Raw genomic sequence first — 27,359 nt, forward strand, 5'->3', positions numbered from 1 at the left:
ACCAGGTTTTAATCATGATGTGGGGACCAAAATCTGTTTGCATTTACATTTACCTTGTGGGGACTTGTCTTGCATGCGGGGAAAAATGTGTATCGATAAATTAAGTTGTAAGGTGAAGATATATGGTAAGGTTAGGACTAGAGTACTAATTACAACCTATGGATAAGGTAAGGTAAGGAAAAGTCTACACAAAATGCATTTAAATAAATAAAATATCCCCACTATGCATGAAAACACACACACTCTCTCTCTCCCTGTCTCTCTCTCTCTCTCTCTCTCTCTCTCTCTCTCTCTCTCTGTGTGTGTGTGTGTGCGTGTGTTCTGGAGGTGATATATGGCTGCTGTGTCACGTTCCACATCTGACAACCATCCTGAGATGTGCATCATCTGTCCTTTCCCTTTTCCTTTCTGATTACTCTATAAAAGCAGAAAAAAAGAAAACAAGGGGTGTGAATGTCAGAGGAGGAGGAGGAGGAGGAGGGGAGGGGGAGTGAGCAAGAGAGGGATAGAGAGTGAGTCTGAGCTCACACAATCAGTGTTGCTGACAGCGAGAGAGGGAACAAGGGAGGAAAGGAAGGAGAGAGCAAGTGAGATTGAAAGTTTTTTTTTTTTTTTAAGCAATTGAGAAAAAGTTGGGATATTTTGAACGAAAAGGATCTGCAAAGAAGGTAAGACCCCTGTTTTGATCTAATGGTGACCCCAAAGCTTCTGCAGAAACTGAACTGCCAGGTTAGTCTCAGGGGTCTGTGGACTTTATAGCATTCCTATCTGTGTCTGGACGATGTGACAGATGCCAAGAGTCTTCCACATGGATCTGCAGTGTAACATATTGTTCTGATTACCTGAGGAAGTTGTAGATACCGTTATTGCAAAACTGCTTCCAAAGCATGATAATCTCACAGTGTCAGAGTGAAAGTAAATGCTTTACATGTACTCAAAGGTAACATGATTTCATTTGACTTACCTCTGCTAAAAACTGTGGAAGTATAATAATAATTAATGATACACTATATGATCAAAAATGCACGTCCAATATTTCTTGGAAATTAAGAGTTAGAATTAATAGGCATTTTGTACCCTTTTTTACTGCAATAATGGCTTCTACTCTAATCTAAAACTTTCAACTAGATGCTGCACTGTTAAGAATGAAGGTGCTACAAAGGTTTCTTTGAGCGATGCCATAGAAAAAAAACTTTTGGTTCCGAAAGAGATTTTGGCTCATAAGTGTCAAAGGACCTTAAGATCGAGTGTTAAACCTTTAAAACGTTTTTCACACTCGCACACCTCCTAAAAAAAATGGATCCTTATGGAACCAAAACTGGTTCATCTATAGCATCGTTCAAAGAACACTTTATGATTGTAGAAAGTTGCTGTGAGGATTTGAGTTGAGTTGTTGTGTGGTCAGCTAGTTACTGATGTTGGAAAATTAGTTTTAGGTCATGCCCCTCCAACTCATCACTTAAGTTGGATGGAGTCACAACTTGATTTATACTATTCTTGCCAACATTTGGCACTGAGCATTGTAACCTAAATGTTCCAGAGTGTACTATTTTGTTTCATGCTTTTCTGTGGAGATCCTACAGGATTCTACAGTGGGTGCAACTTAAATCATCTGAATACAGGCAGAATTTGTTAGGACATACTGATCAAGCAAACAACACAAAGCCCAGTGGTTTTGATCAAGCCGTGTCACTTGACACTTGAAAGATGTATGAACATCTTTTCTGTATGAGGCAAAGAGAGAAGCAGTAATTATGCGCACAGTGAGTCATTAGTGAAGTGAGTAACACTGGCTGGAGGCAGCCCGAGGCAGGTTCATGGTATGTGCGTCCAATGAGAGGCGTAGTGTGTTCTGTGGTGGGTCTGTAGAGACTGACCGAGCATTCATGGCTTAATTCCACACTAAACCTTGGATATCATGCCTCCAGATGACTCCTCGGGATTGTTTGTTATGGAGCTGGAAGATGAATGTCACGTACCTTCCCTCACTCCTTTTAACACAAACACCTACCAGCATAAAGTTTTGTTGGCATAGGTTTAATAATATCTAATAAATCTAATATCCATAATGCTCTGTAAATGTAAGTTGTGATACCTCATATAGAATTACATACAAGATATGGTTTATGGTTTTTATCTAGGTATAATAAAATGCAAAGTAATTTATAAAAACAAGATTATATATATCTGTAGGTTATTTTTGAAAATGACATTATAAAGTTTGTAACAAGTGTATGCGACTTTATAATGGCAGGTTTCCTAACATTTTCTTTCAACATTATATACACATAACACACCATAATGTTGTAATGTGCAACATGTTTATAAAGCAGATCTATAATATGTTTTTGATCATATGAAATCATAGGGTCTTGTTTTGTTAACTGTTATGTATATTATTATACAGCTTATGAGAAATTTAACAGGCTTGTTCCAGGTTTTATCAGTTATAATGCCATATTTCACCTACTGACTACACTTATAAAGCTTTATAAAATTTTACAGAGATTTGTTGTGTGGTAAACCTTATTTTAAGAAACACAGATGAGGATTTTAAGGCTTTCTTTGCACAGTAATGGTCAAATTAGACATTCTATTAAGCACTCATTTCTATGACCTGTATTAGTACATAGCTGACATCACTCAGAGATAATTGCATAATTAGTTTTTAAAGTTCTTGTTTTGTAAAATGATAATACATGAAAAACTTTTCCGCATCATAGTTCTACATTTAGGTAGCATCAGATTTATTACTTTTTGTGTTGCACAAGGGCTAATGAGAAATTATTCATTCATTCATTTTCTGTAACCGTTTATCCAGTGCAGTGCTGCAGTGGGTCTGGAGCCTACCCTGAATCAGTGAGCGCAAGATGGGGACACACCCCAAAGGGGTGGCAGTCCTCTGCAGGGCAATGCACATTCATAGCTATGGACATTTTTAGTAGGAGGAAGAAACCTTGGGAGGAACCAAGACTCACATGGGGGACTCATCCTCCTCTGATCAATGTTTAAATAATGCAAAAATTGGGTATACAAGGTCTAGCCTCCCTTCTAAGGCTGGACAGATGGGATCTGCTAAAGCTTCACCACTGACTATGCTCCATGAGGTAACAAACCAGGTAAGAATGCAACTTTACATGGGGCCAAGCACCAAGCCGCACTTACTAAGGAAAAGCTATGGCCATACAACTCTTCTCACTTGGTTTCGGATCTGAGCACATGTTGGCATGTCCTCTAAGACAATCCTGGCAAAGAGGCACTGATGGGTACAAAGGGCTGATGAGAGTTGAAGAGAGAGATGTGGAGAAAAAGAGAAGACTTTGTTTTGTTTGATATTTAGCTGAAGGTCTGTTCACTTTGAGTGTGAGTAACTGTTCTGTTGTCTATTAATGCAGCAAGTATCTGACTTAAGCAATAAAATGCAGAAGTAGTTGCTGCATAAGGCTTGTGGGATTAAAACACATTCTGAAATACATATTAATACAATGTTTTTTCATAGTTTGTGCTAAATAGTTTGAAAAATAATTAATTTACTGTGCATTATTGCAACTAATATTTCCAATATTACACACTTGTACATAGTTGAACCTCAGTTTTGTCCTAATACAGGGCATATGCTCACTCTAACACTTAAGAATTTTCTTTATTCTAAGATGATTTTGGGAAACCCAGCACAGGTCATGAATAATAAAGCATTATCAAGAACCATTTTCAAATGTCTGCTTACCGGACATTAATAATCATTCCAGTTAACATCAATTGTTATAAATTTTCTGGGACTGAAACTGACAAAGGCAACATATAACAACAAACAAGTTTATAAAGGTCTACCAACAGGACAGAAGAAGACGTCCTAATAAGTTCCCTAATTGCTGGACATGTGCTCTTGGAGTCTTGGACAAAGCTGGGGTCTTTTGTACTTAATGCCATCTTAAAACCTGCTTGGTTCTAAGAAGCCTAAATTGTAACACTAACATTAGCTTAGTGTGGGCTCTCAGGGTGCGCTGCCATTGGATGTAGGACGCGCTCAAATCCGCACTGTTTGTCTTTATCTTTATCACGGGGGATATATTTAGTGCAGGGCTTAGCCGTGGCATAAGAGAGGCGCGGGCTGGTGGCTTCAAAGCCTGGTTGCACTGGCCCCTGATCAGGACTTGCATTCTGCTGGGTGCAGATGGGGCCCGGGAGTGAAGGGAGGGGGTCTTTTGGCCCCCTGTAGGAATCTGCCCTTTGGTTTATTAAAAGCTGGTGAAACAATGGGGCACTAAATGAGCACCAAACAATGACGTAATCCCTGAGCAGAAGAGGAGAGGAGTTTGACACAGAAGACCGGAATGGCACCGGTTCACACAGCAACTGCAGACCCTGATCCCAGTTACTTTTCTTCAGAAAACTGGGATAATTTTGCCATAATAATGTAACAATGTAGAAACACAGCACTAAAAGTGACAGAAACAATACAATGGAAATATCCCATGCATCGAAAGAACAAGTTGAAAACTAGGGACAGGTTATGTGTATGATCAACCTCAGACAGATGTTTGGATTATGGATGCAATGTAATGAGTGGAATCATATTTGCATTGGCTAATCCAACTATACCTGAAGAGAAGATCATTTCACACTAGTCATCTCTGCTGTACTGCATTTGTTATTCTATATAAATACATGTTATACACTATAAGGCCAAATGTCTCTGACTCATCCAGTATTTCATCTCTACAGAATGCTGTTGAGATTCCTCTTTGCGAATTACATGCTCTGCCCATCTTGCTTAGGTTTTAATCTAGAACATTGCTGTGAGGATTTGATTGCATTAAGTCACAGAAGCATTGTTGAGGTCAGGTACTGATGTTGAATAATTAGTTCTGGATCACAAATGCCAATTCATTTCATCCCAGAGGTACCCACTGCTCCACAATCTAGTGCTGGGGAAGTCATTCATTTAAAAAAAAAGAGGGACATAGGGGTTTGAATATCGTGGCTGTTCAAAAAAATAAATTAATGAATAAAATAAAACATCATGTTATTCAAACACAAATGTAATTCAAATTGTTTGAAAAAATTCATGATGAATGAACCATGAGAAATTCTCCTGACTTAACTGGAATAAATGATTCTTACATTGACTTCTATTGAAATTAAGAAGGCTTTCTTATATTGGGCATTGGCCTTGTCCCACAACTTTTATATCAGTGCATCACTCAAAAAAGAAAGTATTTCTCCTGAAGAAATGATTGGACACACCACCACCTTTAGTCTGTGGGCAACTCTTCAGACTTTGTCCGGCCTGACCTAAAAAACCTTCTACTAACTGCAATATATGATTTCTAAGCGGCAATGCCATGGCAAAAATAGTTAATAATGTGGACTCAACTGTTGGTCTGCACCTTATCCAATGCCACTGCTAGCTCCAGGCACACTTCTGTTTGGAATTGCCTTTCAAAATGATAGTCTGTTCTTTAGCTTATGTAAGAAGCAGAGCAGTGATGAGGGCCAGAGACGGGACTGGATGAGATGCCCCAGTATCAAGAGAATACCTGAAATCCCTAGTGTGTGCAGAGACATTAGAAAAGAAGAGACAGGTGACTGGTTAAAATGCAATGGAAAATCTTTGATTGCTAAATATTATAACTGTTTGTGAGGAAGTCCCATGTAAAGAATCAATCAACTCACTGACGAAACTGAAGTAGGAAAAGCAGTCCATTGCTGTAGGAATCTGTGCAATAACTCTAAAAAGAGTGCCTTTTTTCATATTTTAACATGATTCCAATTCTTGTGGTTTTTAGTTTCACTCCATTCAAAGAGACAGGTCTCATTTGAGTGTAAATAACTGACCGTTACATGGATAGCTATAAGAATTTTGGTCTCTGTGTCTGAGAACTGTTTGAGGCAAGCCACCATATCACATGCGATATTGTCCAGTCTTGTCCAATTCCAGCAACACTATTTTTCTTCCACAAAATTAACTGTGACTGGGACTGTGGTTTTTCTTAATGGTGAGATTGAAGCTGGAGAGTTATGCACTGTGACTCCCAACCTGTGGCTGTGTGTGAATGTCAGGAATCTTACAGTTCTAATGGTGCAGACTCTGAGGCCCTCAGCAGGTCTGCACCACCTTGATCACAAAGGGCCATGCTGTGTTTTTTCAGGACTGTGCCTGGGGACAGTCCAGTCCAGGGGTCCGCTAGCTGGCATCATGCCTGGCCAGGACCCCCAGAGCTGGGATTTTCTGGGGAAAAAAGTGTCTGGGTAGTTGGCTTTTGCCTGGGAGCAGTGCAAAACACTTCTGGAGTTTCTCACACACCTCTGGCACTGGCTTTATTTTCGAGTGTTTGTTGCTTTTTCTCTCTGCAAAAGTTAGTTTAGGACGATAGTTAGCACATGTTTCGCAACGAGGCACTTAACCAGGTACACGCTAAAATAATGACTCATGCAAATAAAGGATCCTATTGTGTTTTTATAAACTTCAGATTTACTCCAAAATGTAGATTCAATTAATCAGTTTTTACAGTCAAACGCTCTGCCAACAAGGCCATTAGTGTGATAAAGTGCAAAAAATATTTGGGTTGTGCTTTCCTTTGAGCTCCACCTCCACCTTGAGCAGCACCTCTGCTTTCCAGTAATATTGATGATGAAATGTATTAATTTATCACTAAGATTTTGGCTTTGGCTGCAGTTCTAATGTGGGGACTAATTAAAGGAAACATTAGAGTACATTATTGCTGAAGCAGCAAAGCTGCCAAACAACATGTGCAGCCAATGTTAAAGGGTCCACATCCTATAGTTTTTCCTTGTAATTTATGTTTTTCTCCAAGGTCTATTTATAATGATCTTGAGGGGTTATTATGTTCCAAAATCATATCATAAAACATAAAATCACAAATCATAAAACTTCTCCCTTTTCTACCCTTCATTTATTCCATATTTATATAAATACAGAGACACAGTATTCTGTCTTCAGTTCTGACTGATTCCAGTTAAAGGCAGTGTAGACAATTCTGGATAACTGCTGTTCTCACAGCAAACCAATCTCCCTCCATGTTTGTGCTCATTCAGAAGCTGCACATCTTTTAAGGAGGAACAGTATGTTTGAGTAAGATCCTGACTCTATGTTGATCATAGCAGAAATGTAACCAGTCTGTACGTTTTTATTCACTGTTTGAATTACAACAGAGTCTCATTTGTATATCAAGCTTTTTAGTTTTGTAACACTTTCTGTGTGCAGTTACTTTAATGCAGTTAGTGTTCTCCTGAGTGTGGAGTTAGTTCCACCTTAATAATCTGTTACAGCAAAAAAATAAAAATAAATCAGTATTACCCAGCTAGGGTGCCAGAATATAGCAACATCCCAATCTCTTTGCATGTTTTTAAACGTTTTGAAATTCAGTTACACTCACACAGAAAGCCAAAACCATTTTAGTTTTTTCCTAATTTACTGAGCTAGGGCTTTGTTCAAACACCAGAACTTTTTCCAGCATGCAATTAAAGCAGAGATCTAGCAAACAGTGAGAAAACATTTTCTGAATTTCACTGATATATATGTATATGAATATATATAAATATATATATATACCCTGAACAGGATGAAATGTTTACAGGGGATGAGAAGTGACGTGAATAGTGAAGAGAGGTGATCATCCAAATTTGATGTTTTCCAAAATGGTAAAGGTTTGTTTTTCTGTGTTTACCATCAAAAAGCACAACCTTTAAAGGTGCCATAACTTTTGTACAGGCCACTTTTCCTCCACATTGTTCACATTCATGAGAATGAATTTACATTACATTGTATTTACTGCATTTAACAGACGCTCTTATCCAGAAAGTGCTTAGTGTATTGTTCTGACAGAATGTGTCCTAGAATCCTACAGAATGTGAATACAGTGTGTTCACTGTAATTTATGTTTAATTATTTCACTTAAAAAAACAATTATACATGTCATTTGACAAGGGGTGCCCAAATATTTGGATATTTTTTGTCTCAAATCTCAGAAAAGGGAGTGACTGTATCTTCTATATAATTGAAGAATATATGGTTTTAAGAGATATAAGCACATTAAGGCACAACCCCCTCTCTGATAGGCTAGGAACTCAGACAAAAAGCATGTTAGCAAAAGGCAGAGTGGGAAATAGCTGTGCTGGGAGAGAGAAAGGGTGGAGGTGGATAGAGGCAGTGTGCATTGTTGTGTTAGATGGATGGGATCGGAAGTTCCAGCTGCTGTTTGTGGACACACAGGGCTCTATAAATCTCTAAATCTCAGCAGGTGAGGAGGTGCAGTGGTGCCCTACCTAACAGCTCCCTGCAGGGGTCTATGGGTGGGGGTGAGCACAACCCCACCCCGGCTCACATACACAGCTGGATTGACTAGATTGGATTGCTGTGCGTGATTGTACTGTGAGTTCATTCCCTTCTTTTGTGTGAATGCTGTTGGGCTCCTTGTGCACAGGGATGTCTCTCAGTGCATTGTTCAGGCTGGTTATTATGACCATGGAACAAGGCAGCCCTTTTCTCGCTTTTCTCAATGTCAACACACATGTCTGGGCATGATGGGAATGATGATGATAATGATGATGCCTGGTATGCCTGATATGTATATTAAACAAATGATGAAGAGGAGAGTATGTTGCGTCTGCTGCATCCCCAGGTTAAGACCAGATGGCCATGTGTGGTCTTGTAAACGCATATGCAAGCTCTCCATCGCCATTAAACATTTCAGAGGGTATTTATTTGAACAGGCAAATCGATACTTTAATTTCTTCCACAGAGGAATGTTTGAGTTAAATGATTCGCTCCGGAAAGAAAAACACAAGGGTTCTCGGTTAAATTAACTTGATGTGTTTGCGATTTCAGGATAAATTAGGGTCTCTGCGAAACCTTTCGTGATGAAAACGAAGAGGGGGAAAAATGGACATAATGCAGTGCATTTCATATTATATTTTTTGTTGTTTTTTTATTCTATGAATGATAATTTCCTCATTTCCTCCCCATGAAAGGGCCTGATCCCAGCTTTAGGTTTCTGTTTCCTTCAGGGTCTGTAGAACTAGCTTTTCTTCCCAGCGCTGCACAAACTTATTAGCAGTTGTGCCTTAGTGAATAAAACTGCCACGCATGAAACCCTCCCTTCAGACTAATTCCATTGTCAAGAGGACAATAAAGTGCATGGACACAAAAAAAATGCAAAGCATGTTTATATATAAAGACGTGCTCTGGGTTGGCAGTTGACTTGTTGTCATGAGAGAACTTGTTCAGAGACCTATTCCTTCTAATGAAAAATTCATTCCTGGGGAAATGATTTGCTCCAGGCTGTTTATTAATGGATTAGGTTTCTCATTTGTGTAATAAAAACACTGATTTTTTTTTTTTTTTTGGTCTGCATTAGGATTGTTAGAATAACAGCTGAATGGCTGCCAGCATGCCTCACGCAACACAGCCCACTTGTTCCTGGAGCAGTCACCTTAAGCAGACGTTTTGTCTCAGGCCATCTATTGTCAGACACACTCAATCCTAGCTTCACCTGCCCAGTGGCTCCAGAAATAACTTATACAGCCCCAGGGCTCCAAACCACTAACTAGGCCTAACAGACAAAACATCACCTGATATTCTATTCTCAGCTGGATGCCTCTGGAAGAGCTTTTCTGTAACTTGCACCATGCTAGACTAACTGCACTTTTCCCTCTTTCCCACAGAAAGAACCACACAAGCAGAAACGTCAGGAGATGGAGAGGGCACTGCACAGTCCAGTTTACCAGCATGACACCAGAACCTGGCCAAAGAGCAGTGCACCATCATCTATAGTAGGATAAGCATAATTTCTCCCTGTTTCTGTTGGGAAATTTGCTCACTTTTGCATCTGAGCCAAGAGGCCAGTATGAGGAACACAAGCCCCCTGAGCCAGCAAGGGATTGTGCTGCTACTGGTCACATGTCCACTTCTGAATGTTCTGCGTGGAGTTACCTGCAAGGCAGAGAGTGGACACCTTGGAGACACGGATCCGGACAGGTGTATGAGGCACCATTTCGTCGAGACCATCACACATCCCATCTACAAATGCAATTCCAAGGTATGAGCATCTGATTGAACGAGATCTATTCCTTTACCTGCTGAATTGTTTGAAAGTAGGTACGCAGCCTTATGAGGTAAAAGGTTTCCAGCAGAACAACACAACAAGACCTTTCCCCTATATGTGGGGGGCTTCTCTGGTATGAAATGCCTGGTGGTGCATTGTAAACTTTGTGAAAGCAGTGTCTGATCTAAACTACACAAAAAACAAAACAAAACACTAAAACATGTTTCGTAAACGTACAATTTCTGTATGTAGTTTACAATGCACCCCAAAGTAGTCTCTGACACTGTGTTTTCAGCTGCTCACTTGGTTAAATGGGCTCTGAGGGCCCTACTCTCAATAAATGAACAGGGCTTCGCATAATGGATACAGTAAGATATTTTGAATATATTGGGCAGTGTTGTCATTTTCATTTGTCAGACATTCAACCATGTTAGTTATGAAAACTATATATTTATATTTTTATTTTTACACATTGGTTATGTTGAGTACTGCTCCACAGTCACATCTGGTGATTGGACCCTAATACAGAGAAGCTCCTACTTTACCTGATCTTTTCTTGAATTATGACCATGTGACAAAAGGGTGGTAAGGAACTGGTGCCCGTTTTAGTAAACCCCATTTAGGACTAATCTGTTCTGGCATTCATGCCAGGGTAGAGGTGACCCTGCAGTGTTTCGCACTGCTGCATTTTGCCTATTAGCATCCAACTGAGAAGCACATGCTGATCAAGAGCAGGTTAACCTACAGCTCCTGCATTGCCTATTGAGTTCCAGTAATGGTCCCTTAGGTCAGACACTGCTGTAAGGCAATACGCTCCCTACACCCACTCTGTTCCCGCTAACAAGACGTTTAAGGAAATTCAGTGAATCTCCAGACACCGGGAAGGGTTTTATATTCAAATATCAAGCATGAGGATCTCCTCCTAATTAGGATTTGTGGCCGAAGAATCGAGTCGATTTGGCATATTAAATCAGATAGTATGCTCGACATACCCTCATGGTTTTTTCTCGTGAACTCTACCTTGGTTACTTTGACACCTTTGGCAAGGAACACTGCATTCAGGCAGCTTGTGAGGCCCAGAGCCCAGCCAGAAATAAGCCCCCACAGGGTGCATAAAATCTCTGTGTGATGGCACAGATCCAGAACACGGCATAGAGCTGTGGCTGAATCGTTTCTTTTGTCATCCAAACAACAGCGTGCAACAGACTTTCTGAGCCAGATGAGCAGATTCTGGTTCACCTGTGGATCTCGGGGACTACAATGACAGTGTAATCTTTAACTTTAGCATGACAGCTGGGCTTCTGCTGGTCCACCACTTCAGTTCCTACTAGCCCAGCTGAGACGTGTCAGCAGATAGAGAGGATTCAGGAGACTCAAACGTTTTTCCAGCCTCCTATAAACTGACGGGGGGGGGGGGGGGTTGGCAGGAACCTATGATATCACTAAATAGTTCCACTCCATTCCTCGAGGATTACACATGCTGCGCCACTGCTGTATCTGTTTCAATTATGAGACAAGCGGCACTAAGCTAAAAAGACACACAGTGCACTGAGGACAGGTAGACGTCCGTGCTGGGTTATAAATGACTCGCTCCGCCACACAGGCATTCAAATGGGGCTGCTGCTCCCAGGGGACCCATTTAAGAGCAGTGCTGAAACTAATTGTGACAGTTACAGCTCTAAACGGCTTTCTCTTATCCTTCATTTGGCTGGGGCATGGACTCAGAGGGGTTCTTGCTTTCTGTGCACCATAGGTGAAGGGAAGGTTTATGGTTAGAAGAGTTCATTTCAAGTACCAGACCCCACAACCAATGGCATTTTACAATCCCTCAAAAGGTTTATTATTTGACAATGGGGTCACAGGCCCCCTGTCCTGCTCTTTTAAAACTAATGGTGCCAGGAAAGGGTCTTAAGAGTGATGCCAGATTAGAATTAAAAAACATATATAAAAAATGTTTAGCTAACACTTTACAATAAGAGTACATAATTCATGATACTTTAGACTTACTAAATGGTTAGGTAATGTCACAGTGAATTATTATGTGATTATAAGAAACACAGTTAATAATGCCTACTTCTGTATTTTTACGTAAAACTATCGTAATTAATGTACACTGATGTACATTTATGTCAGAAATGTCGCTAGAGATTTATGAATAGGGGCTCATCTTGCAGCAACAAGACATTATGGGGGGTTAGAGTAATACAAAGATAAACAGATATTAGCTGTATACCTGATATTACGCTACAACTTCTAAATTACATGATAATTAATAATTTAATTAAAAAGTCATTTCACTGAACTGTTCAACAAATGGTTTAGTGGGAGCTGAAACATGTATTAACCACCGACTTTAGAGAGATCACCTTATCTCTTATGTTCTATTGCATCAGAAAAGGAAGAAGGTTCTGCTCTTTCTTCCTCAGAGACTGTGGCTGCTTCTGGAACTTGTACTGCGCATTTAACGAGTCAATTGCTGTATGAGCTGAGTCTATTTTCATTTTCTGGGTTATATTAGCAGAGACACTGTCATACTAAAAATGACTGCTGCAGATTTGCATGCAGGAGGGTCAAACCACTTTCGCTTTTGAGGTGGAGGAAGGGTGGATGGAGAAAGAGAACACAACACACAGGTAAATAAAACTTATAACCAAAACAAAGATGCACTCTGCGATCCTGTATTTCTATAATAAAATAGCCTATAAAAATTAAAAACCATGATAAATTTATTTCTGACATAGTACCCACCTATTCTATTAATAAAGAATGTGTCCCTGTTTTGCTGCAGCTTCTACTCTTCTAGAAAGGTTTCATACTAGATGTTAGAAAGGTTTCGTAACATTTTTATGAGGATTTGGTGGCATTTGGCCATGAGACCATTAGAGCAGTTAGTCCTGAATGATTAATGCTGTCCCAGAGGTTTTAGATGAGCACCATCATTTTGGAGACCATTTTCACTGTTCCACCAGCCAGTGTTAGGAGGTTTCAAAGCCCTCTAGCCCATGCTTGGCATTAGACATGGTGTTTGACGTGATGCCATAGCAGAACTATTGGCCCTTCAACTTTTGAACATGTTGTTCTTTAGAGAGCCTGTACATTAATGCCTAAGCAACAAGCCATTTAGGAACCTTTATTTTTAAGAGACTACACAGCAAGCTCGATTTGAGTCACAGCTTTAAAGCAGGCTATTACACACCGCGTCAGCTATGGGGATGACTGTGGTGACTGTTGCAAATTTCAGCAGTGCTGCATAAGATCCACCTGCGCTATCACTCTCGCTATAAATACAGAGAAGAGGAGAAGGGATAGCGGGTGCAGGAGAGCCTACATCTGCTGCCCAGCTGTTGTCACCTGGCCTTGTTCTCTTCCATCTCCATCTTCATCTGGCCACAAAGATCACCTCCAACAACCCCCATATCTGTCAGCTCCACTGAGCAATGCACTAATGACATCTCCTCAGCTGCTATGCAAAGGTTCCTTGTAAAAAGCCTGTGTTTATTTATGAGTATTTACACTGGCACCTTTTGGTTCACACTCTATTTTGAAAGAGGAAAAAACAGTTTTTTCGCTCCACATGTTTTCAAATATATGGCTCTCAAAAAAGAGCCTGACAGAACCATCACATTAATTTCACTGCACATTCCTTTCAGATGAATAGTAAATTAGTGTGGGACAGTTTTTGCTTGGATACCAAATGTTTTGGGGATTAGATTACAGATCACATATGACTAATCAAATTTGAACCTTTGTCCAAAGCAATGAAATGTATAATTACATGATTACATGGAAAGGCACTAAATAATAGAGCTATTCAAGGAAACTATCGTTTATTAATTCATTATTCTGCAGCCACTTGTATGTTGTTCAGGCTTGCGGTAGGTCCAGAGCTTACCTGGAATCACTGACAGCAAGGCAGCACACCCTGAACAGGGCGCCAGTACATCCACCACACCACACACTCACACATTCACTCACAGACTCTCTGTAGGCAATGTTGAACAGCCAAGGCAAGGATTGAAGCTACAAGCCCAGTTGCACTGTCTTGCTGACCATTTCTTGTTTTTCTCTGGAAATTATGTACAAAAATTTTGTACAAATAGCAACTGATGAACTTTAACATGAAATCAATAAATGAATTCATTAAACAGAAGAGTTTTCTCTTTACATTGGTCTCTGACTTTTGCACAGTGCTGTATATATATATATATATATATATATATATATATATATATATTTTGGCTTGGAAATGTAATTGAAGGCTAATACATATTCAATTGCATTTGCATCCTTACAATCATTTATTATTAAGACTATAATGTGTACACTGATACGACATTTATGATCAGGGCTGAATGAAGCAGAGAATGCACATGAGCCTTTATTCAGTAACGAGGTGCTGGCCAGTTGAAACACTGTTGTTACAGTATATTTGACTTCGGTTCGGATCAAAGGCTTTGCTTTTTTTCCATCGTTACATGTACATGAACACTGTGGCACATAATAACATCATCACACCTTTCATACTGCTGACAGCTGCTCTCTGAAGTCTGCCCTGGGGCCTGCAGTTTCAAAGCTCTGGATGACTGATTCAGGATCGGCTCTTGTTGTCTGCAATGGAAACAAATTGAGTTAAACAGAGAGATGGAGTCTGATCCTGGATCATTGCCTGGACTCAGAGGCCTTTAATAAAAGCTGGCTCAAGCTAGACTTCTAACAGTGCAGTGCCGGGTGGCTTTTGGCTTCAAACAGACTATTGTCCTGGACGGTGGGGGTGACACTCGCCGGACACTAGACAGCTGACAGACACCATGACATGGGAGTCCGCTTACGGAGCACCTCCGGAATGTGAGGCTCGTGGCCTGGCACCGGTCACCTTTTATTCTGACTCACTCGCCTAGTCGACTGAAGTCATGTTGGCGTCCGTCAAGCTGCATGAGCTGACTAGTCCATTTTAATTCGCCATCACATCACTCATTAATCTTTAATTATGAAAGAATTCTCATGAAGAATGGCTGCTTTGAAAAAGTCTGCTGTGGGTGCTTTGATTGTTATCAACCGTAAGGCTTGAGGCCTAATAACACAGGTGGATCATAAGCCCTTAGAAACATTCAATGTAATTCTTAGCTGTTCTACATTTTTCATGGAATAATCTTAAATTATTTTACATGTAATGTTAAATCGTCATATTGGCAATAACAATTTAGCTGCCCGTTAAAGTTACAGGGTGTTGTTTCTGTGGTTAAGGCGGTAGAAATTGTTATAGAACACGGTTTCTGTTCCGGGCTGTCAGGAAGCGACTGCAGACCTTCAGAATGGTGTCATTTCTTGTTCTGTGATGCCCAAGAAGTTATGTGAACTTAGCAGTGCCCTCCATGTGTTCTGCAGGGCAGAACATTATTTAGTGTGGACAAGCTGTATCAGAGGTTCTGTGCTAAACGAATTTTGAACATGTGGTAGACTTGTTCTGTTAAACATAAACTAGTTTATTCCAGCTCTACAAAAGCAATTTGAAAAAATGTTTAATATTCTAAATAATCGTTTATTGGGCGGCACGGTGGCGCAGCAGGTAGTGTCGCAGTCACACAGCTCCAGGGGCCTGGAGGTTGTGGGTTCGATTCCAGCTCCGGGTGACTGTCTGTGAGGAGTTGGTGTGTTCTCCCCGTGTCCACGTGGGTTTCCTCCGGGTGCTCCGGTTTCCTCCCACAGTCCAAGAACACACGTTGCAGGTGGATTGGCGACTCGAAAGTGTCCATAGGTGTGAGTAAGTGAATGTGTGTGTGTGTCTGTGTTGCCCTGTGAAGGACTGGCGTCCCCTCCAGGGTGTATTCCCGCCTTGCGCCCGATGATTCCAGGTAGGCTCTGGACCCCCAGCGACCCTAAATTGGATAAGCGGTTACAGATAATGGATGGATGGATAATCGTTTATTGTTGTTGGTGGTAAATATAGTTTATTCCAAACATTTTCACATAAATACTGTGCTGAAATGGAATTTGAGTTTGTGTGTGTGTGTGTGTGTGTGTGTGTGTGTCAGTAGGTGGTAGAGCCTCAGCACTGGGCCTGGGAGAGATCAGTCACACTCCTGTCTCAGTGCAGGTGCAAGGTCGTGTAGAGAGGACAGAACCTGTCTTTGTTCACGGTTATGTTCCCTCTGCAACAGCTTATCTCAGACCTTTCCTAAGGGAGGGTTCAAACGAGGCACAACACACAACTCTCACTGGCCTGTGTCTGGCTGCTGTAGATTTTCAGTAGACTCAATAAGCTTGCCTCATGCTCTTATGTGGTTTCTCACACATTATGATGATTTTCTATGAGATAAGAAGCTCACATGTACTTGGAACAAGCTTAAATATCATCACTGTCAGAATAAATCTTCATACCTTCAAAATGCCAACTTTATAACAGATAGAAAAAAAAAACATATCGTCCCTATCCAATGAAAAACATGTGTCGTCCAAAATAGTAAAAAAAATCTAGCATAATATATTAACAGAAAAGTAGAGGACGGTACATATACAGCAAATGTTTTAGGCACCAGAGATTATGAGATTTGATTTTAAAACACTATTTATCTGAGCAGTAAATGTTTATTTGCTAAAAAACAAACAAACACCAAATAACGCCCAACATTAGAATCAAACCAAATAACATTATTCCAATAATATTATTTATTATTTGAGGTTATCATCCAACACCTAGTTTTACTGGTTAATAAATAATGAGTTTAAGTAATGTGTGCTATTGATTTAACAAATTCATGCAAATCAAGGAGAATCTGATTAAAACATTGTTCTTCAAACTCACTCTCGCCTACTACTTTATAGAAAAATATTATCTTATATTTTTTATTTGTTTTATAGTATTATTTATTTGTGTTTACTGTGATTATATATAACTAAGCACCACACTCACTGAGAAGGCTTTAGTTTAAATATATATAATTATCTTAGTTGTCTAAGACTTCTGTGCAGTACTGTATGTGCTTAATTGAACATATTCATTAGATACTGGGCACCATTTCAGACACTTTTATAAACATTTAGCAGACACTCTTATGATGAGCGACTCTTTAAATGAGATCTAAACCTCAGAACCACCCGTTCCATTATTGATTTAAGATTTATTTTCCCACTTTTCATTTCCAACTTCAAAATATTCATACGTCATCTTGCATGCACATGTTGAAGATATAATCACAGATTTTAAGTAATGTCCATATCTGGAAATGGTGAAAGCCTTTTTTTCTTGAAGTATTTCAAGGACAAATTTGATATGTTTTGGATAAATGTCCAGCTTTTTTTTCTTTAGTTTTCTTCATACACTGTGGGACATAATTTTCCAGTGTTTGTTGATATTCAGAAGAATCCATGTTGCCTTCTATCCCCACAACATTTCCTGTGCCACTGGCTGCCACAGAGCACCAAAGAATAACAGATCCACCCATATGCTTAAAAAATACAGTGTACTTTTATTGAAAGTTTTATTTTTTTCATCAGACACACCTATAAATGTTACAGCCACAGTGTTACATTTTTGTTTTTGCTGTATCTTGTCCTACATTTTTGTTGCTGACCCAGATGGTTAATTGCACAAACATATTAAGTAGAGTATTTGAAATTAAATGGGGCACTCTGGAGCAGCTGAACATAAGGTTAATGTCACCATGCCCAATGCCAAGTATTGGCTAGAGGGATGTAGAGACTGAAGCAATGGAACTGTGTTTACTAGAGTGATGAAGCACCATTCAGTACCTTTGGGACGAATTGGAGTGGTGTTATGTATTATACTGTCTTACTGCAAAAACACCTGAGCAGCACCTGATTTCCCATTGGAAGAAACTCTCAGTGGATACATTTTATTTCAGAAGACATGTAGATTGAGCAGGTGTCTGAAACAATTTGGACATCTTACTGTTTGGCATACAAAGAGAGAACACTGCGCAAACCAACACCCACCCCACCCCTTCCAGTCATTGATGAAACCCCTGAAAAGTCATGTTTTTCATCAAATTAAAATATTTAATTTTTATTTATAATAATTAAGTTATTTCCATTAGAAAATCTCTAAAACACTAAAGTTTTCACCCAGATATATGAAAATGCAGATAGATTGTATTTAAAAAACGAATAAAGTAAAAATAATAAAGTAAACAATACTTTTGATCTGTATATAAAACTTCATAGGTGTTCATTGGCTGCAGAGAGAAAAAACTCCAGAAACATGTAGAACATGGTCTTTTTTCAAAATGAACATGAGTTTATGTGTTTATGAGTTTATGTGTTTAAAGCTGCACACAGTGTCTCTCTCAGTGTCTCTCAGTCACTTTTTGGGGAGTGCTTCACTTTAACATTTTCCCCCTGTATCCTTTATTGCATGTATGAAAAGACCAAACCCCAAAAGACAAAACCTTGAGCTTTTAATCAGCTAAATTGAGCAAGAATTAACAAAGTATATTAGTTTCTCCTTTGATTTCTTTAAATGTTGAAGCTTTGCAGACACAGAAACAAGAGTCAGTCTTCTTACAGCTCTGAAGGCATCTCACAGTTGATTAAAAAAACATTCCAAGCTTGTTTGTGTTTAATGCAAGGCCTAACATTGCTTATGACGTGCTTTTCCAGATGGGGATTAAGACTAGTCCTGGACTCTACGACATTTTGAATTGTGACTTTCCCTGACCTGTGATCTTCGATTGAAAGGAGGATATAGTTAATCACTGTCTGGGAAACCACCCCTATAAGTTTTAAATCTGAACTTTGATTGAAACAAAACATGAGCATTTCACTTTTCTCTGTGATTTTGACATGTTGAAAAATAATGTCTTTCAAGAGTTGGAAGAAAGCCTTTCTGCAAGATTCTATTCAATACTTGTTGTTAACACCCTTAAAAATTAAATGTTTTATCCATTTCAGCTTGGAGCATAGTATAACTTCATAGTCTCTAACTAACTCAGTTCTGTTCTCTGGTCTTCAGATGGTCCTGCTGGCACGTTGCGAGGGTCACTGCAGCCACACGTCCCGCTCGGACCCCCTCATCTCTTTCAGTTCTGTCCTCAAGCAGCCATTCAAGAGCACATGCTTCTGCTGCCGTCCTCACACATCCAAATTGAAGGCGGTGCGTCTGCGCTGCTCTGGTGGCACACGGATAACTGCAACCTACCGCTACATCCTTGCCTGCAGCTGTGAGGAGTGCAACTGAGCAGCAGGAATCTGGCCAAGACTTTAAATGATTTCATTTTTATATGTGTTTTATTGCTGTCCATATTACAAAAACTATATCACGATTCATTAGCACCGTCGAAGTGGACGGTGATCATTGCCAGTCGCCCAAAGAATAAGAAAAGTTCATTCACTGGTGTGCTGCACCTGGGACTGCACTCTGCCCAGATGATTAGTTCCTAATGCATTCCATCGCTATGATCGCCCCCAAAATGTGGAAAAATCATGGCCGCTGGCGGACACCGCCGCAATCACGACAGAACCTCGAACGTACCGTGTCCACTCCAAGCTGGAGAGCATCCAAGCAAAGCGTGAGAGCTCTGGGGAATGGCTCAAATATGCAAGAGATGCTGAGGTGTCATCTTTATTGCAGCTGTTTAATGCTGTACCACAGATTCTCAGACTATAAAATAAAGATGACCCTGCCTCCACTGGCCTGTGAAATTTTAAAGGCTCTGGAAAAAAGTGTGTTGACTTTGTTTTTGTCCAGATCTTCAGTCCTTTAGTTCTGAGTCGTGTTTGTCATTGTGATTGTTGTAGATTCCTGCAGGACAATTCCACTCTGAGAGAAGCTGGACCTCAGCAAAGCAAGATGATCTTTAAAATCTGATGACATCACAAATTGAACTTGTATTTGACCAGGCTAAACTACAAGGAAACAAAGCTACACTACATCCACATAAGTCCTGACTGAAATAGACCTATATATACACAAAACACTTATTCAATATGCCTTTTTGGTTTTAAAAGTAGTATATTACGTTACAATTATAGCTTCAAAATGATTTTGAAGGCATACTGACATGTAATAAGGATAACAAAGCCTCTGTCGTTGCTACTCCAGGCTCAGCAGTGCAGAAAACACACAATATACCTTCTGGAAGATGGTAGGAAATCACCCCACACTTTCTCCGTCCCCCTTGATTTCAGGAGTGTGCTGTAAAATTAAATTACACTCTGCATCTATAGGGTTGCCCAAGAGCAAAAATATCAAATCTTACCTAGTGTTGTTTTAAAGGTTGCATTTAATGATATAATAAATAAGGTACATTTGACATAATGTGTATGTTAAGTGACGTTACCATGATGATTTAATAGAAGCTGTTACAGAAGGAAAATTACTGTGATCGAATAAAATGTTATGTCAACGTGACCTCTAAGTGGAAAAACGCAGCCTTAATGAACTATGACCATTATGGAATAAGCCTTTATAAATGTCAATGCAGATCTATGTCAGTAATCATATTAAGCTTATGTAGACATTATGTAGCCTACAGTACAGTGTTATAGATATAATGTAATGCTTATGTTGTCCTTGTAGCTTTTTGGGTCTGGTCAATCTGATCCTTTGTGTACACTAAAGACAACCACACTGAGCAGAAGAAAGCTGTCACATTAACGCCAAAGCCCATCATATGCAGTGGTGACAGAAGGGTTTGCCCCCAGTTGAGCCCAAATCCACCAAGGTACATTGCATATGCTTTAAGATAGCATCGGAATTCCATTCATTCATAACATAAGATGTCATACTTCTCTGAAACATGCTTTGTTCATGCACTGAAGTTGTATCCCTTGTGAAATTGTGCAGCGTGTTTCCTGGACATGTAGGTAATCAAGAGGTAAAGTGACAGATATTCAATCTCTACATGTGAATCTAATAAAATGTTTCCTTTTGTTTCTGTTGGCTCCTTGTCTTCCCTGTGATAACTGTCTTGTTGCAAACATTCTGACCCTATGATTCAATGTGATATTCACTGGGGCTATAATTAACCTAATGGCTAATTTGACAGCATGACAGACAATGCAGATGATGCCTGTCACTTGAGTTGGGTGATTTTATGGCTGTCCCAAGATATTTCACTTGAGATTATAAAGCACTGTGGACACCACACTTCAGTTATTTTAAGTCAAAATGGTTAGGCAATCCTAATTTTCAGGATAAATGTACATTAAATATTGGATTAGATATAAGACTTGCTAAAGAAGGAGACACCATAAGGAAAACTGGTGAGATTATAAAATTTGTAGTTCAGTAAGCTATTCAAAAATATACTAAAAATGGATCTCCCAACAACCACAAAGGACCTAGAAGGCTACCAAGACTGTCACCATCTGAAGAGCAATACTTGAAGCTTACATTTTTGAGCGTCAGGAAAAATCAAGGGACAGGTTTTTCTGTCTATCCTCCTACTGTCAGAAGACAAATCAGTTCACTATTTTTTGCTTTTTATTCTCCAAATAATATTTTGTTTTGCAAAATAAACTGCAATCAGATGGATTTACACAGACCAAAAGTAGCTATAAATTCCCTAAATACATAATTTATAAAGACATATAGTTCCTTGTCATTGCCCATTTTCTTTGTGATGGCTAGTGCAACCCATCATAATTCAACCTATTCAACCTAAGCCGTATTTCTGGTTCATAGTTTAGGGACACTGGAGGTGGGACAAAGTTTTTGATTGGTCTCTAAAATGAAAATTTTATCATTGTAATGCACTGGAAAGAGAAACTGTTTAGGTTGCTTAGAAACTTTGTGTAGTAACACAAGCAGAAATGCACCTCCATACCAGAGGTGTTCCCCATCAAACCCGATGCAACAAATAGATGCTTTAGCCTCCTCAAATGGCTTTTTCGTAAACACAAGAGAAGCATATGTGTAATATGGATTTTGCAATTGAATGATGTCCAGAAAGAAAGGGGATGGATTTGTTTTTATTAGTTTTAACAATTTCAAGCTTAACAAGCTATCAGTATAAATTCTATCTGGATACATTTATCCACCATATATGTGAGAAAAAAATGCAAATCTGTGAGTGAGAAAAAAAAGAAATAGACAAAATAGAAAACAATGCTTCTGTTGTTCTCAGAACAATGGACTGACCACAGCAAATTAACTTTCAGCAAACAGTTAATGCCTTAAAAATGAAAGGGAAAGCATATTACATGTCGTTATGATGATTTTGTGCAATTTCCTTATAAATGTGTGGTTTCTGAGGATTTTTGGCTCAATGCCTGAAAATGACAAAACTGAACCTACATTTTTATTCTAAAATTGTGGTCTCTAGTTTTTGCACAAAACTGCCTGCTACATTTACCTGGTTCAATTCTACATATTTCTATTTGCTCTACAGAAAACAGTTTGGGAACATTGTGTGTCTCAATATTTGTCAAACAAAGTGATCAGTCAAGACTTAATGACTAAAATGTCTAACAGAATATGGTCACAATTAAATAACCTGGAAGTCAGCTTTAATTTAAGCTGAGGATTGGACGGTGCCTACACAGCTGATTCCCATTTCTGTGTTCCAAAACTGTTATTACCAAATGCACTCAGGTAAGCTCTGCCAAGACTCAAATACACAAAGTAAATTACAAAGACACTGTACACATACAAATCACTGGGTGTGTTCTATGCCAAGAAACAGGCCTGAAAATAAGCTGTTGTGGCCACTCAAGCCAGCAGTGACTGCAATATCCTTTAGATGCTCTGTGAGATAAAAAGCAGAGCTCCTGACACATATAAAATGTGAGAAAAATGGCTTCTGTCTTTTTACTTTATTAAAGGGAAGACTGTATCATCCAATATTTTTCATTATTGCGAGTTTACGAGAAATGTGCCTTTTGTGAATTGGGTTTATTTGCCTGCGGCAGCCGAATTCGGACCTACAGAATATTACATAGCATCCTCACCAGAGAAGTGTGTCATTGTAAAAATAGCTTGCAATATTGTCATATTGTCTTTTTACACAAGTCTTTGGAACGGGAATTTTAAAATCATAACTGTAGTAGAGGTGTGTGCTAGATATTGTAATATTCATATTGCCACAATTTCACAAATCAATCAAAATGATTTGGTGTAATTTACATTAATTAATTTATAAAGACATTTTCAAAAATCCCCTTTAAAAAGTAGCATAGCATCTAGTTAAACATCATACAAACATGTGAACACAATAATTAAAAATATAAAATGTATCACTTTGGGAATGTCTATTACAGATATAAAATCTGGCATGAGGAAATAAGTATTTTCATGATGAGTTTCACTGTGGTAAACAATATGCTTTGTATGGAGAAGAATAACGGTTTCTCAATTCAAAGTATGTCAAATTCGAACTGCCGTCCTTTGTAGTATAAACATCGAGTTCGACTCGCAAATACAAACTCCCGAGGACGCTGTGGTGGTTATGTAAGTGGGAGGCTACCTGATGAGGTATCGTCTCCGTGGCGCAAAAAAATTTATATTTAATAATAATGTTTGCCATCTCATCACATCATTTTGTTTCTTTCCTCTGCTGATAAGCTACAAACGTCCAAATGGTGCAACAACAGCCCACTCTACTGGGTGTATTAGAGAATGACAAAATGAACCTTCCAGAACTGTCTTTCAGTATGTGTTTGATTTCCAGTAGTTTGTAAGTTTTATGTGTACTTTTAAATATAAATATAATGAGTATTGAAAGCCATGCTGCAGAGAAGGCTCCTCTGGGAATCGAGCTAGATATTGCTATTAGCTTTGTACAAACACATACACACACACACACACACTCAATGTTTCTCAAGTGTAGAAAATACAAAGAAATTCAAGTCTAAAATAACACAGGTCTTCAGAAAGCATAAGAAAAGGAGCTAGTGTGGTGTTCATTAGATTACATTGATACTAGTGCTCATATTTTAGTTCTGACACTTACTTTTCGGTGGGGATAGTGCATGGTGTGCACTTCTTTCCTTAATTAAAGAAGCTGTTCTGGAAAGTTGTGTTCAGTGTAATGTAGCTCTGTAGGTGTGTGTGTGTGTGTGTGTGTGTGTGTGTGTGTGTGCTGAATAAAGAGCATTTAGCTAAAAAAAAAGCTGTCAGCCCCATCTTTGACAAATCTGCTACATTGCTGTCAGAATTCTAGGGGTATGTCATCAAAGTCAGCAGGAGATTGATTGCCACTGGTGTGACTGCAGCCTGGGTAGGATTATTTGGTGGAAAGCCTCAATGTCTCTGATGCACCCATGGATACTTATTAAACTGGGTTTTGTTAGATTGTTCTGTGTTCAAAGTAGCTCTAGATGTGTGTGTGTGTGTGTGTGTGTGTGTGTGTGTGTGTGTGTGTGTGTGTGCACATGCTACTTAAAAAATAAATAGAAGTCATTTTACCATTGCCTTCTTTGATAAATTGGTCAATGGTCAAAACATATTCAAAATCTTAAGACATTTCGGCTTCAATTTGTGTGCGTGTGTATGTGTGTGTGTTTAGGTCAGCAGTACAAGCCTGCTTTCAGGTACCTGTATTCACGTGGTGTGAATTCCAAATGGCTTCATATGTAGTTAGATCTATAGGCCATGAAACACGTTTCTCCACCCAAATATTCATTCATTATCTGTAACCACTTATCCAGTTCAGGGATGCGGTGGGTCCAGAGCCTACCTGGAATCATTGGGCGCAAGGCGGGAATACACCCTGGAGGGGGCGCCAGTCCTTCACAGGGCAACACACACACACACATTCACTCACACCTACGGACAATTTCGAGCACCCGGAGGAAACCCACGCGGATACGGGGAGAACACACCAACTCCTCACAGACAGTCACCCGGAGCGGGAATAGAACCCACAACCTCCATGTCCCTGGAGCTGTGTGACTGCCACACTTCCTGCTGCGCCACCGTGCCCCCCTTTATTAAAGTTAATTGTTTTAATTCTTAGTAATGCATCTAAGAAATCTTTGCCCACAAACCCATTTTTTTCACTGCAACAATGGCTATGTTGGACAATCTTTACAGAGCATACTGCATACTATTTTGAGCACAGACATAATAGTGCCATGACCTGTGCAATATAGATAGGGGAGAACATAAGAAATGGAAAAATATAGTATGCCACCATTAACATATTTAAAATTTATATTATATTTTAATTTCTATTTGATTATCGACAGCACTACTTTTAAAGATAGCTGTTTTAATTTCCCTTCTGCTCCGTATCAGTTCCCAGTGATTATTACAATGAAAGATATTTGTCCACCAGAGGGAGCTGCAATCTAAATTTACTGCCGAGTGAGATTCACTGTGAGAAACCATTTTACCTCGCAATATAAAACGTAGGGTGAGGTAATACGTAATAAATGCTTAATAAAAACAATTTTAAAAAAGCTAAATAGTAAAAGTAAAAATCATCTCTAGGATTTAATTCCAAATCTCTGCTTCTCTAATTATCTTGAATTAGCATCAGAGGGGTCAGGAAATTTGAAATATATTTCTGGAAACCTGAATTTCTGGATCTAAATGTCCCACTTCAGGAAAAAGGCTTATTTGCATTCCTTTTATTCATTAGGCAGGGATAATTAATTCTGCTACATATTAATGACACAACATGTTTAAAAGGACAGCGACTGGGGGAGCGTGGGATGTAATGCTAAGGACATGAACAGAATTGAGCTTCTACAGATGTACACATGTGGAAAAAAGTACAGAAACACTCAAATAACATCCATTTACCAACATGTGTTTTTGGACTGTGGGCCAAAGGGGAGCACCTGGAGGAAACCCACACAGACACAGGGAGAACAAACTCCTCACAGACTGTCACCTGAGCCAGGGATGAACCCCAGGATCCTAGCGCTGTGTGAAAGTGACACTACCTGTTACTCCACTGTAGATCTGGGTGTTTCTGCTCATTTCCCATGAGCCTTCGATCTGCATATGCCGTAGTGTCTCACTTTTAAGACCAGCAAATTGACTGATGATGATATTGGGCTTATATTTCAATCAGAACTTCTTCTTCATCATTGTTGTTCTCCTGTATCTACCAGAGCAGGAAGGGTCCCCTTTTGAGTTTTGGTTGATCTCATGTTGGGTGTATTCCACACAGCTGGGAGATGTAACAAAAATCAGGATTTCTTAGTTTAGCCAGATAACTTCAGCCCAAGTCAAGCCTGTGCTTGTGCCTCAAAATTGGCCTTAAGTTGTCTAAGTGAAATACTGCTTTGTGGAATACCCCCAGGATTTCTCAGTTAAGAGAGCTTAGATGTATTTTAAATGCATCTAGTAAAAACAGAGTTGAGTGGTAAACCTATAATAAAAGTCATAAATCTTGCTTTGTAGTTTGTTTGAGGGAAATTTTCTGGAGTTTTTCCACCACTGACCTCCTCAGCTTGCATTGTTACAATACCAGTTTTAAACATTGCTCTGTAAATTAAATAATGCTGAACTGAATCAAACTAAACTGAATTATAGGCAATCATTGAGACCGTTTGATTTGTATGTGTGTGGTGGGGAGGCGGGGTCTGATGTTAATAAGTAGGCACGGTTTACATTTCAAGTAGGCGTGGTTAGTGCTTATCTGTGGGCGTGACCTGTGTTGTGTGTGTGTTGTCGCTGGTCTTTAACGAGGCGCGAGCGGCGCTTGTCTCTCAGCAGCAGCAGCAGCTCGGAAGCACAGGAGCAGCGGGAGAATGGCAGCCAACACTTTCGACGTTATAGTGATCGGAGGAGGCATCTCAGGTCAGTTCCACACATTTCTCCATCTCTTTTCCCTCTATGGCACTGGAACTTAACTCTTTCTCTTATTGATAAGTACAGAGGGCGGAGGGGGGGAGGGATTTAGCACCTTACAGCAAGCGAGGCGGATACACAAACTGCAGTAGCGCTGCGGGGTCGTGCAGAGTAAACACTCGGTGACTGAAGTTGCAAATGAGAGTTTTGCGTGGCCAGGTGAGGTTTAACAGCTGCTGAAACACCTGAGCTTCCTCCCCTCCATCTTCCTTTACCAGTGCCTCTACCTTCAGCGCCATAGTCATATAAGTGCTAAACAAACGGTCGAAGTAGGCGTTAGGGGGGGTCATTGTTCAGGAGTTATTTCTGGATATAACATATACGGTAGTCCACTTGGTGAAACAGGTGACAAGCCAGAAGTAAGTGTACAAAATATCAGGAGTTTCCAAACTATATGTATAGAGAAAATTGGACTTATAACAACCGTGCAGCTCTTGAGCTGTGTCTGAAGCTGTTCACTTGTTTACTCTTTCACTTACTACTGTACCATACACAGCAGAATGATCAAAATGGCCATTTTCCCAGCTTCACTG

The 27,359-nt window shown here is 39.6% G+C and overlaps 2 protein-coding genes across 2 annotated transcripts in view; both read left to right on the forward strand.

The window, feature by feature from the left end:
• The first annotated feature begins 547 nt into the window (after positions 1 to 547).
• ndp (norrin cystine knot growth factor NDP) lies at positions 548 to 20,917 on the forward strand. The gene is made up of 3 exons (XM_066641240.1): positions 548 to 668; positions 9,688 to 10,061; positions 19,036 to 20,917. The coding sequence occupies exons 2-3, from the start codon at positions 9,870 to 9,872 to the stop codon at positions 19,258 to 19,260; spliced, it is 417 nt and encodes a 138-aa protein (XP_066497337.1). The 5' UTR covers positions 548 to 668; positions 9,688 to 9,869; the 3' UTR covers positions 19,261 to 20,917.
• Positions 20,918 to 26,682: 5,765 nt separating this feature from the next.
• The window catches only part of mao (monoamine oxidase), a 45,934-nt gene continuing 45,257 nt past the window's right edge, over positions 26,683 to 27,359 (forward strand). The window contains exon 1 of the mRNA XM_066686416.1: positions 26,683 to 26,775. Coding sequence (XP_066542513.1) covers positions 26,727 to 26,775 — 49 coding nt within the window. The 5' untranslated portion in view covers positions 26,683 to 26,726. The remainder of the gene's footprint in view (positions 26,776 to 27,359) is intronic.

This window comes from Hoplias malabaricus, chromosome 12 (assembly GCF_029633855.1).
Source record: "Hoplias malabaricus isolate fHopMal1 chromosome 12, fHopMal1.hap1, whole genome shotgun sequence".
NCBI lineage: Eukaryota > Metazoa > Chordata > Actinopteri > Characiformes > Erythrinidae > Hoplias > Hoplias malabaricus.

Coding starts and splice junctions, on each gene's coding strand:
- ndp (XM_066641240.1), top strand. CDS start 9,870: ATGAGGAACACAAGCCCCCTGAGCCAGCAAGGGATTGTGCTGCTACTG. Junction 10,062..19,035: donor TCTACAAATGCAATTCCAAG/GTATGAGCATCT, acceptor TCTGGTCTTCAG/ATGGTCCTGCTGGCACGTTG.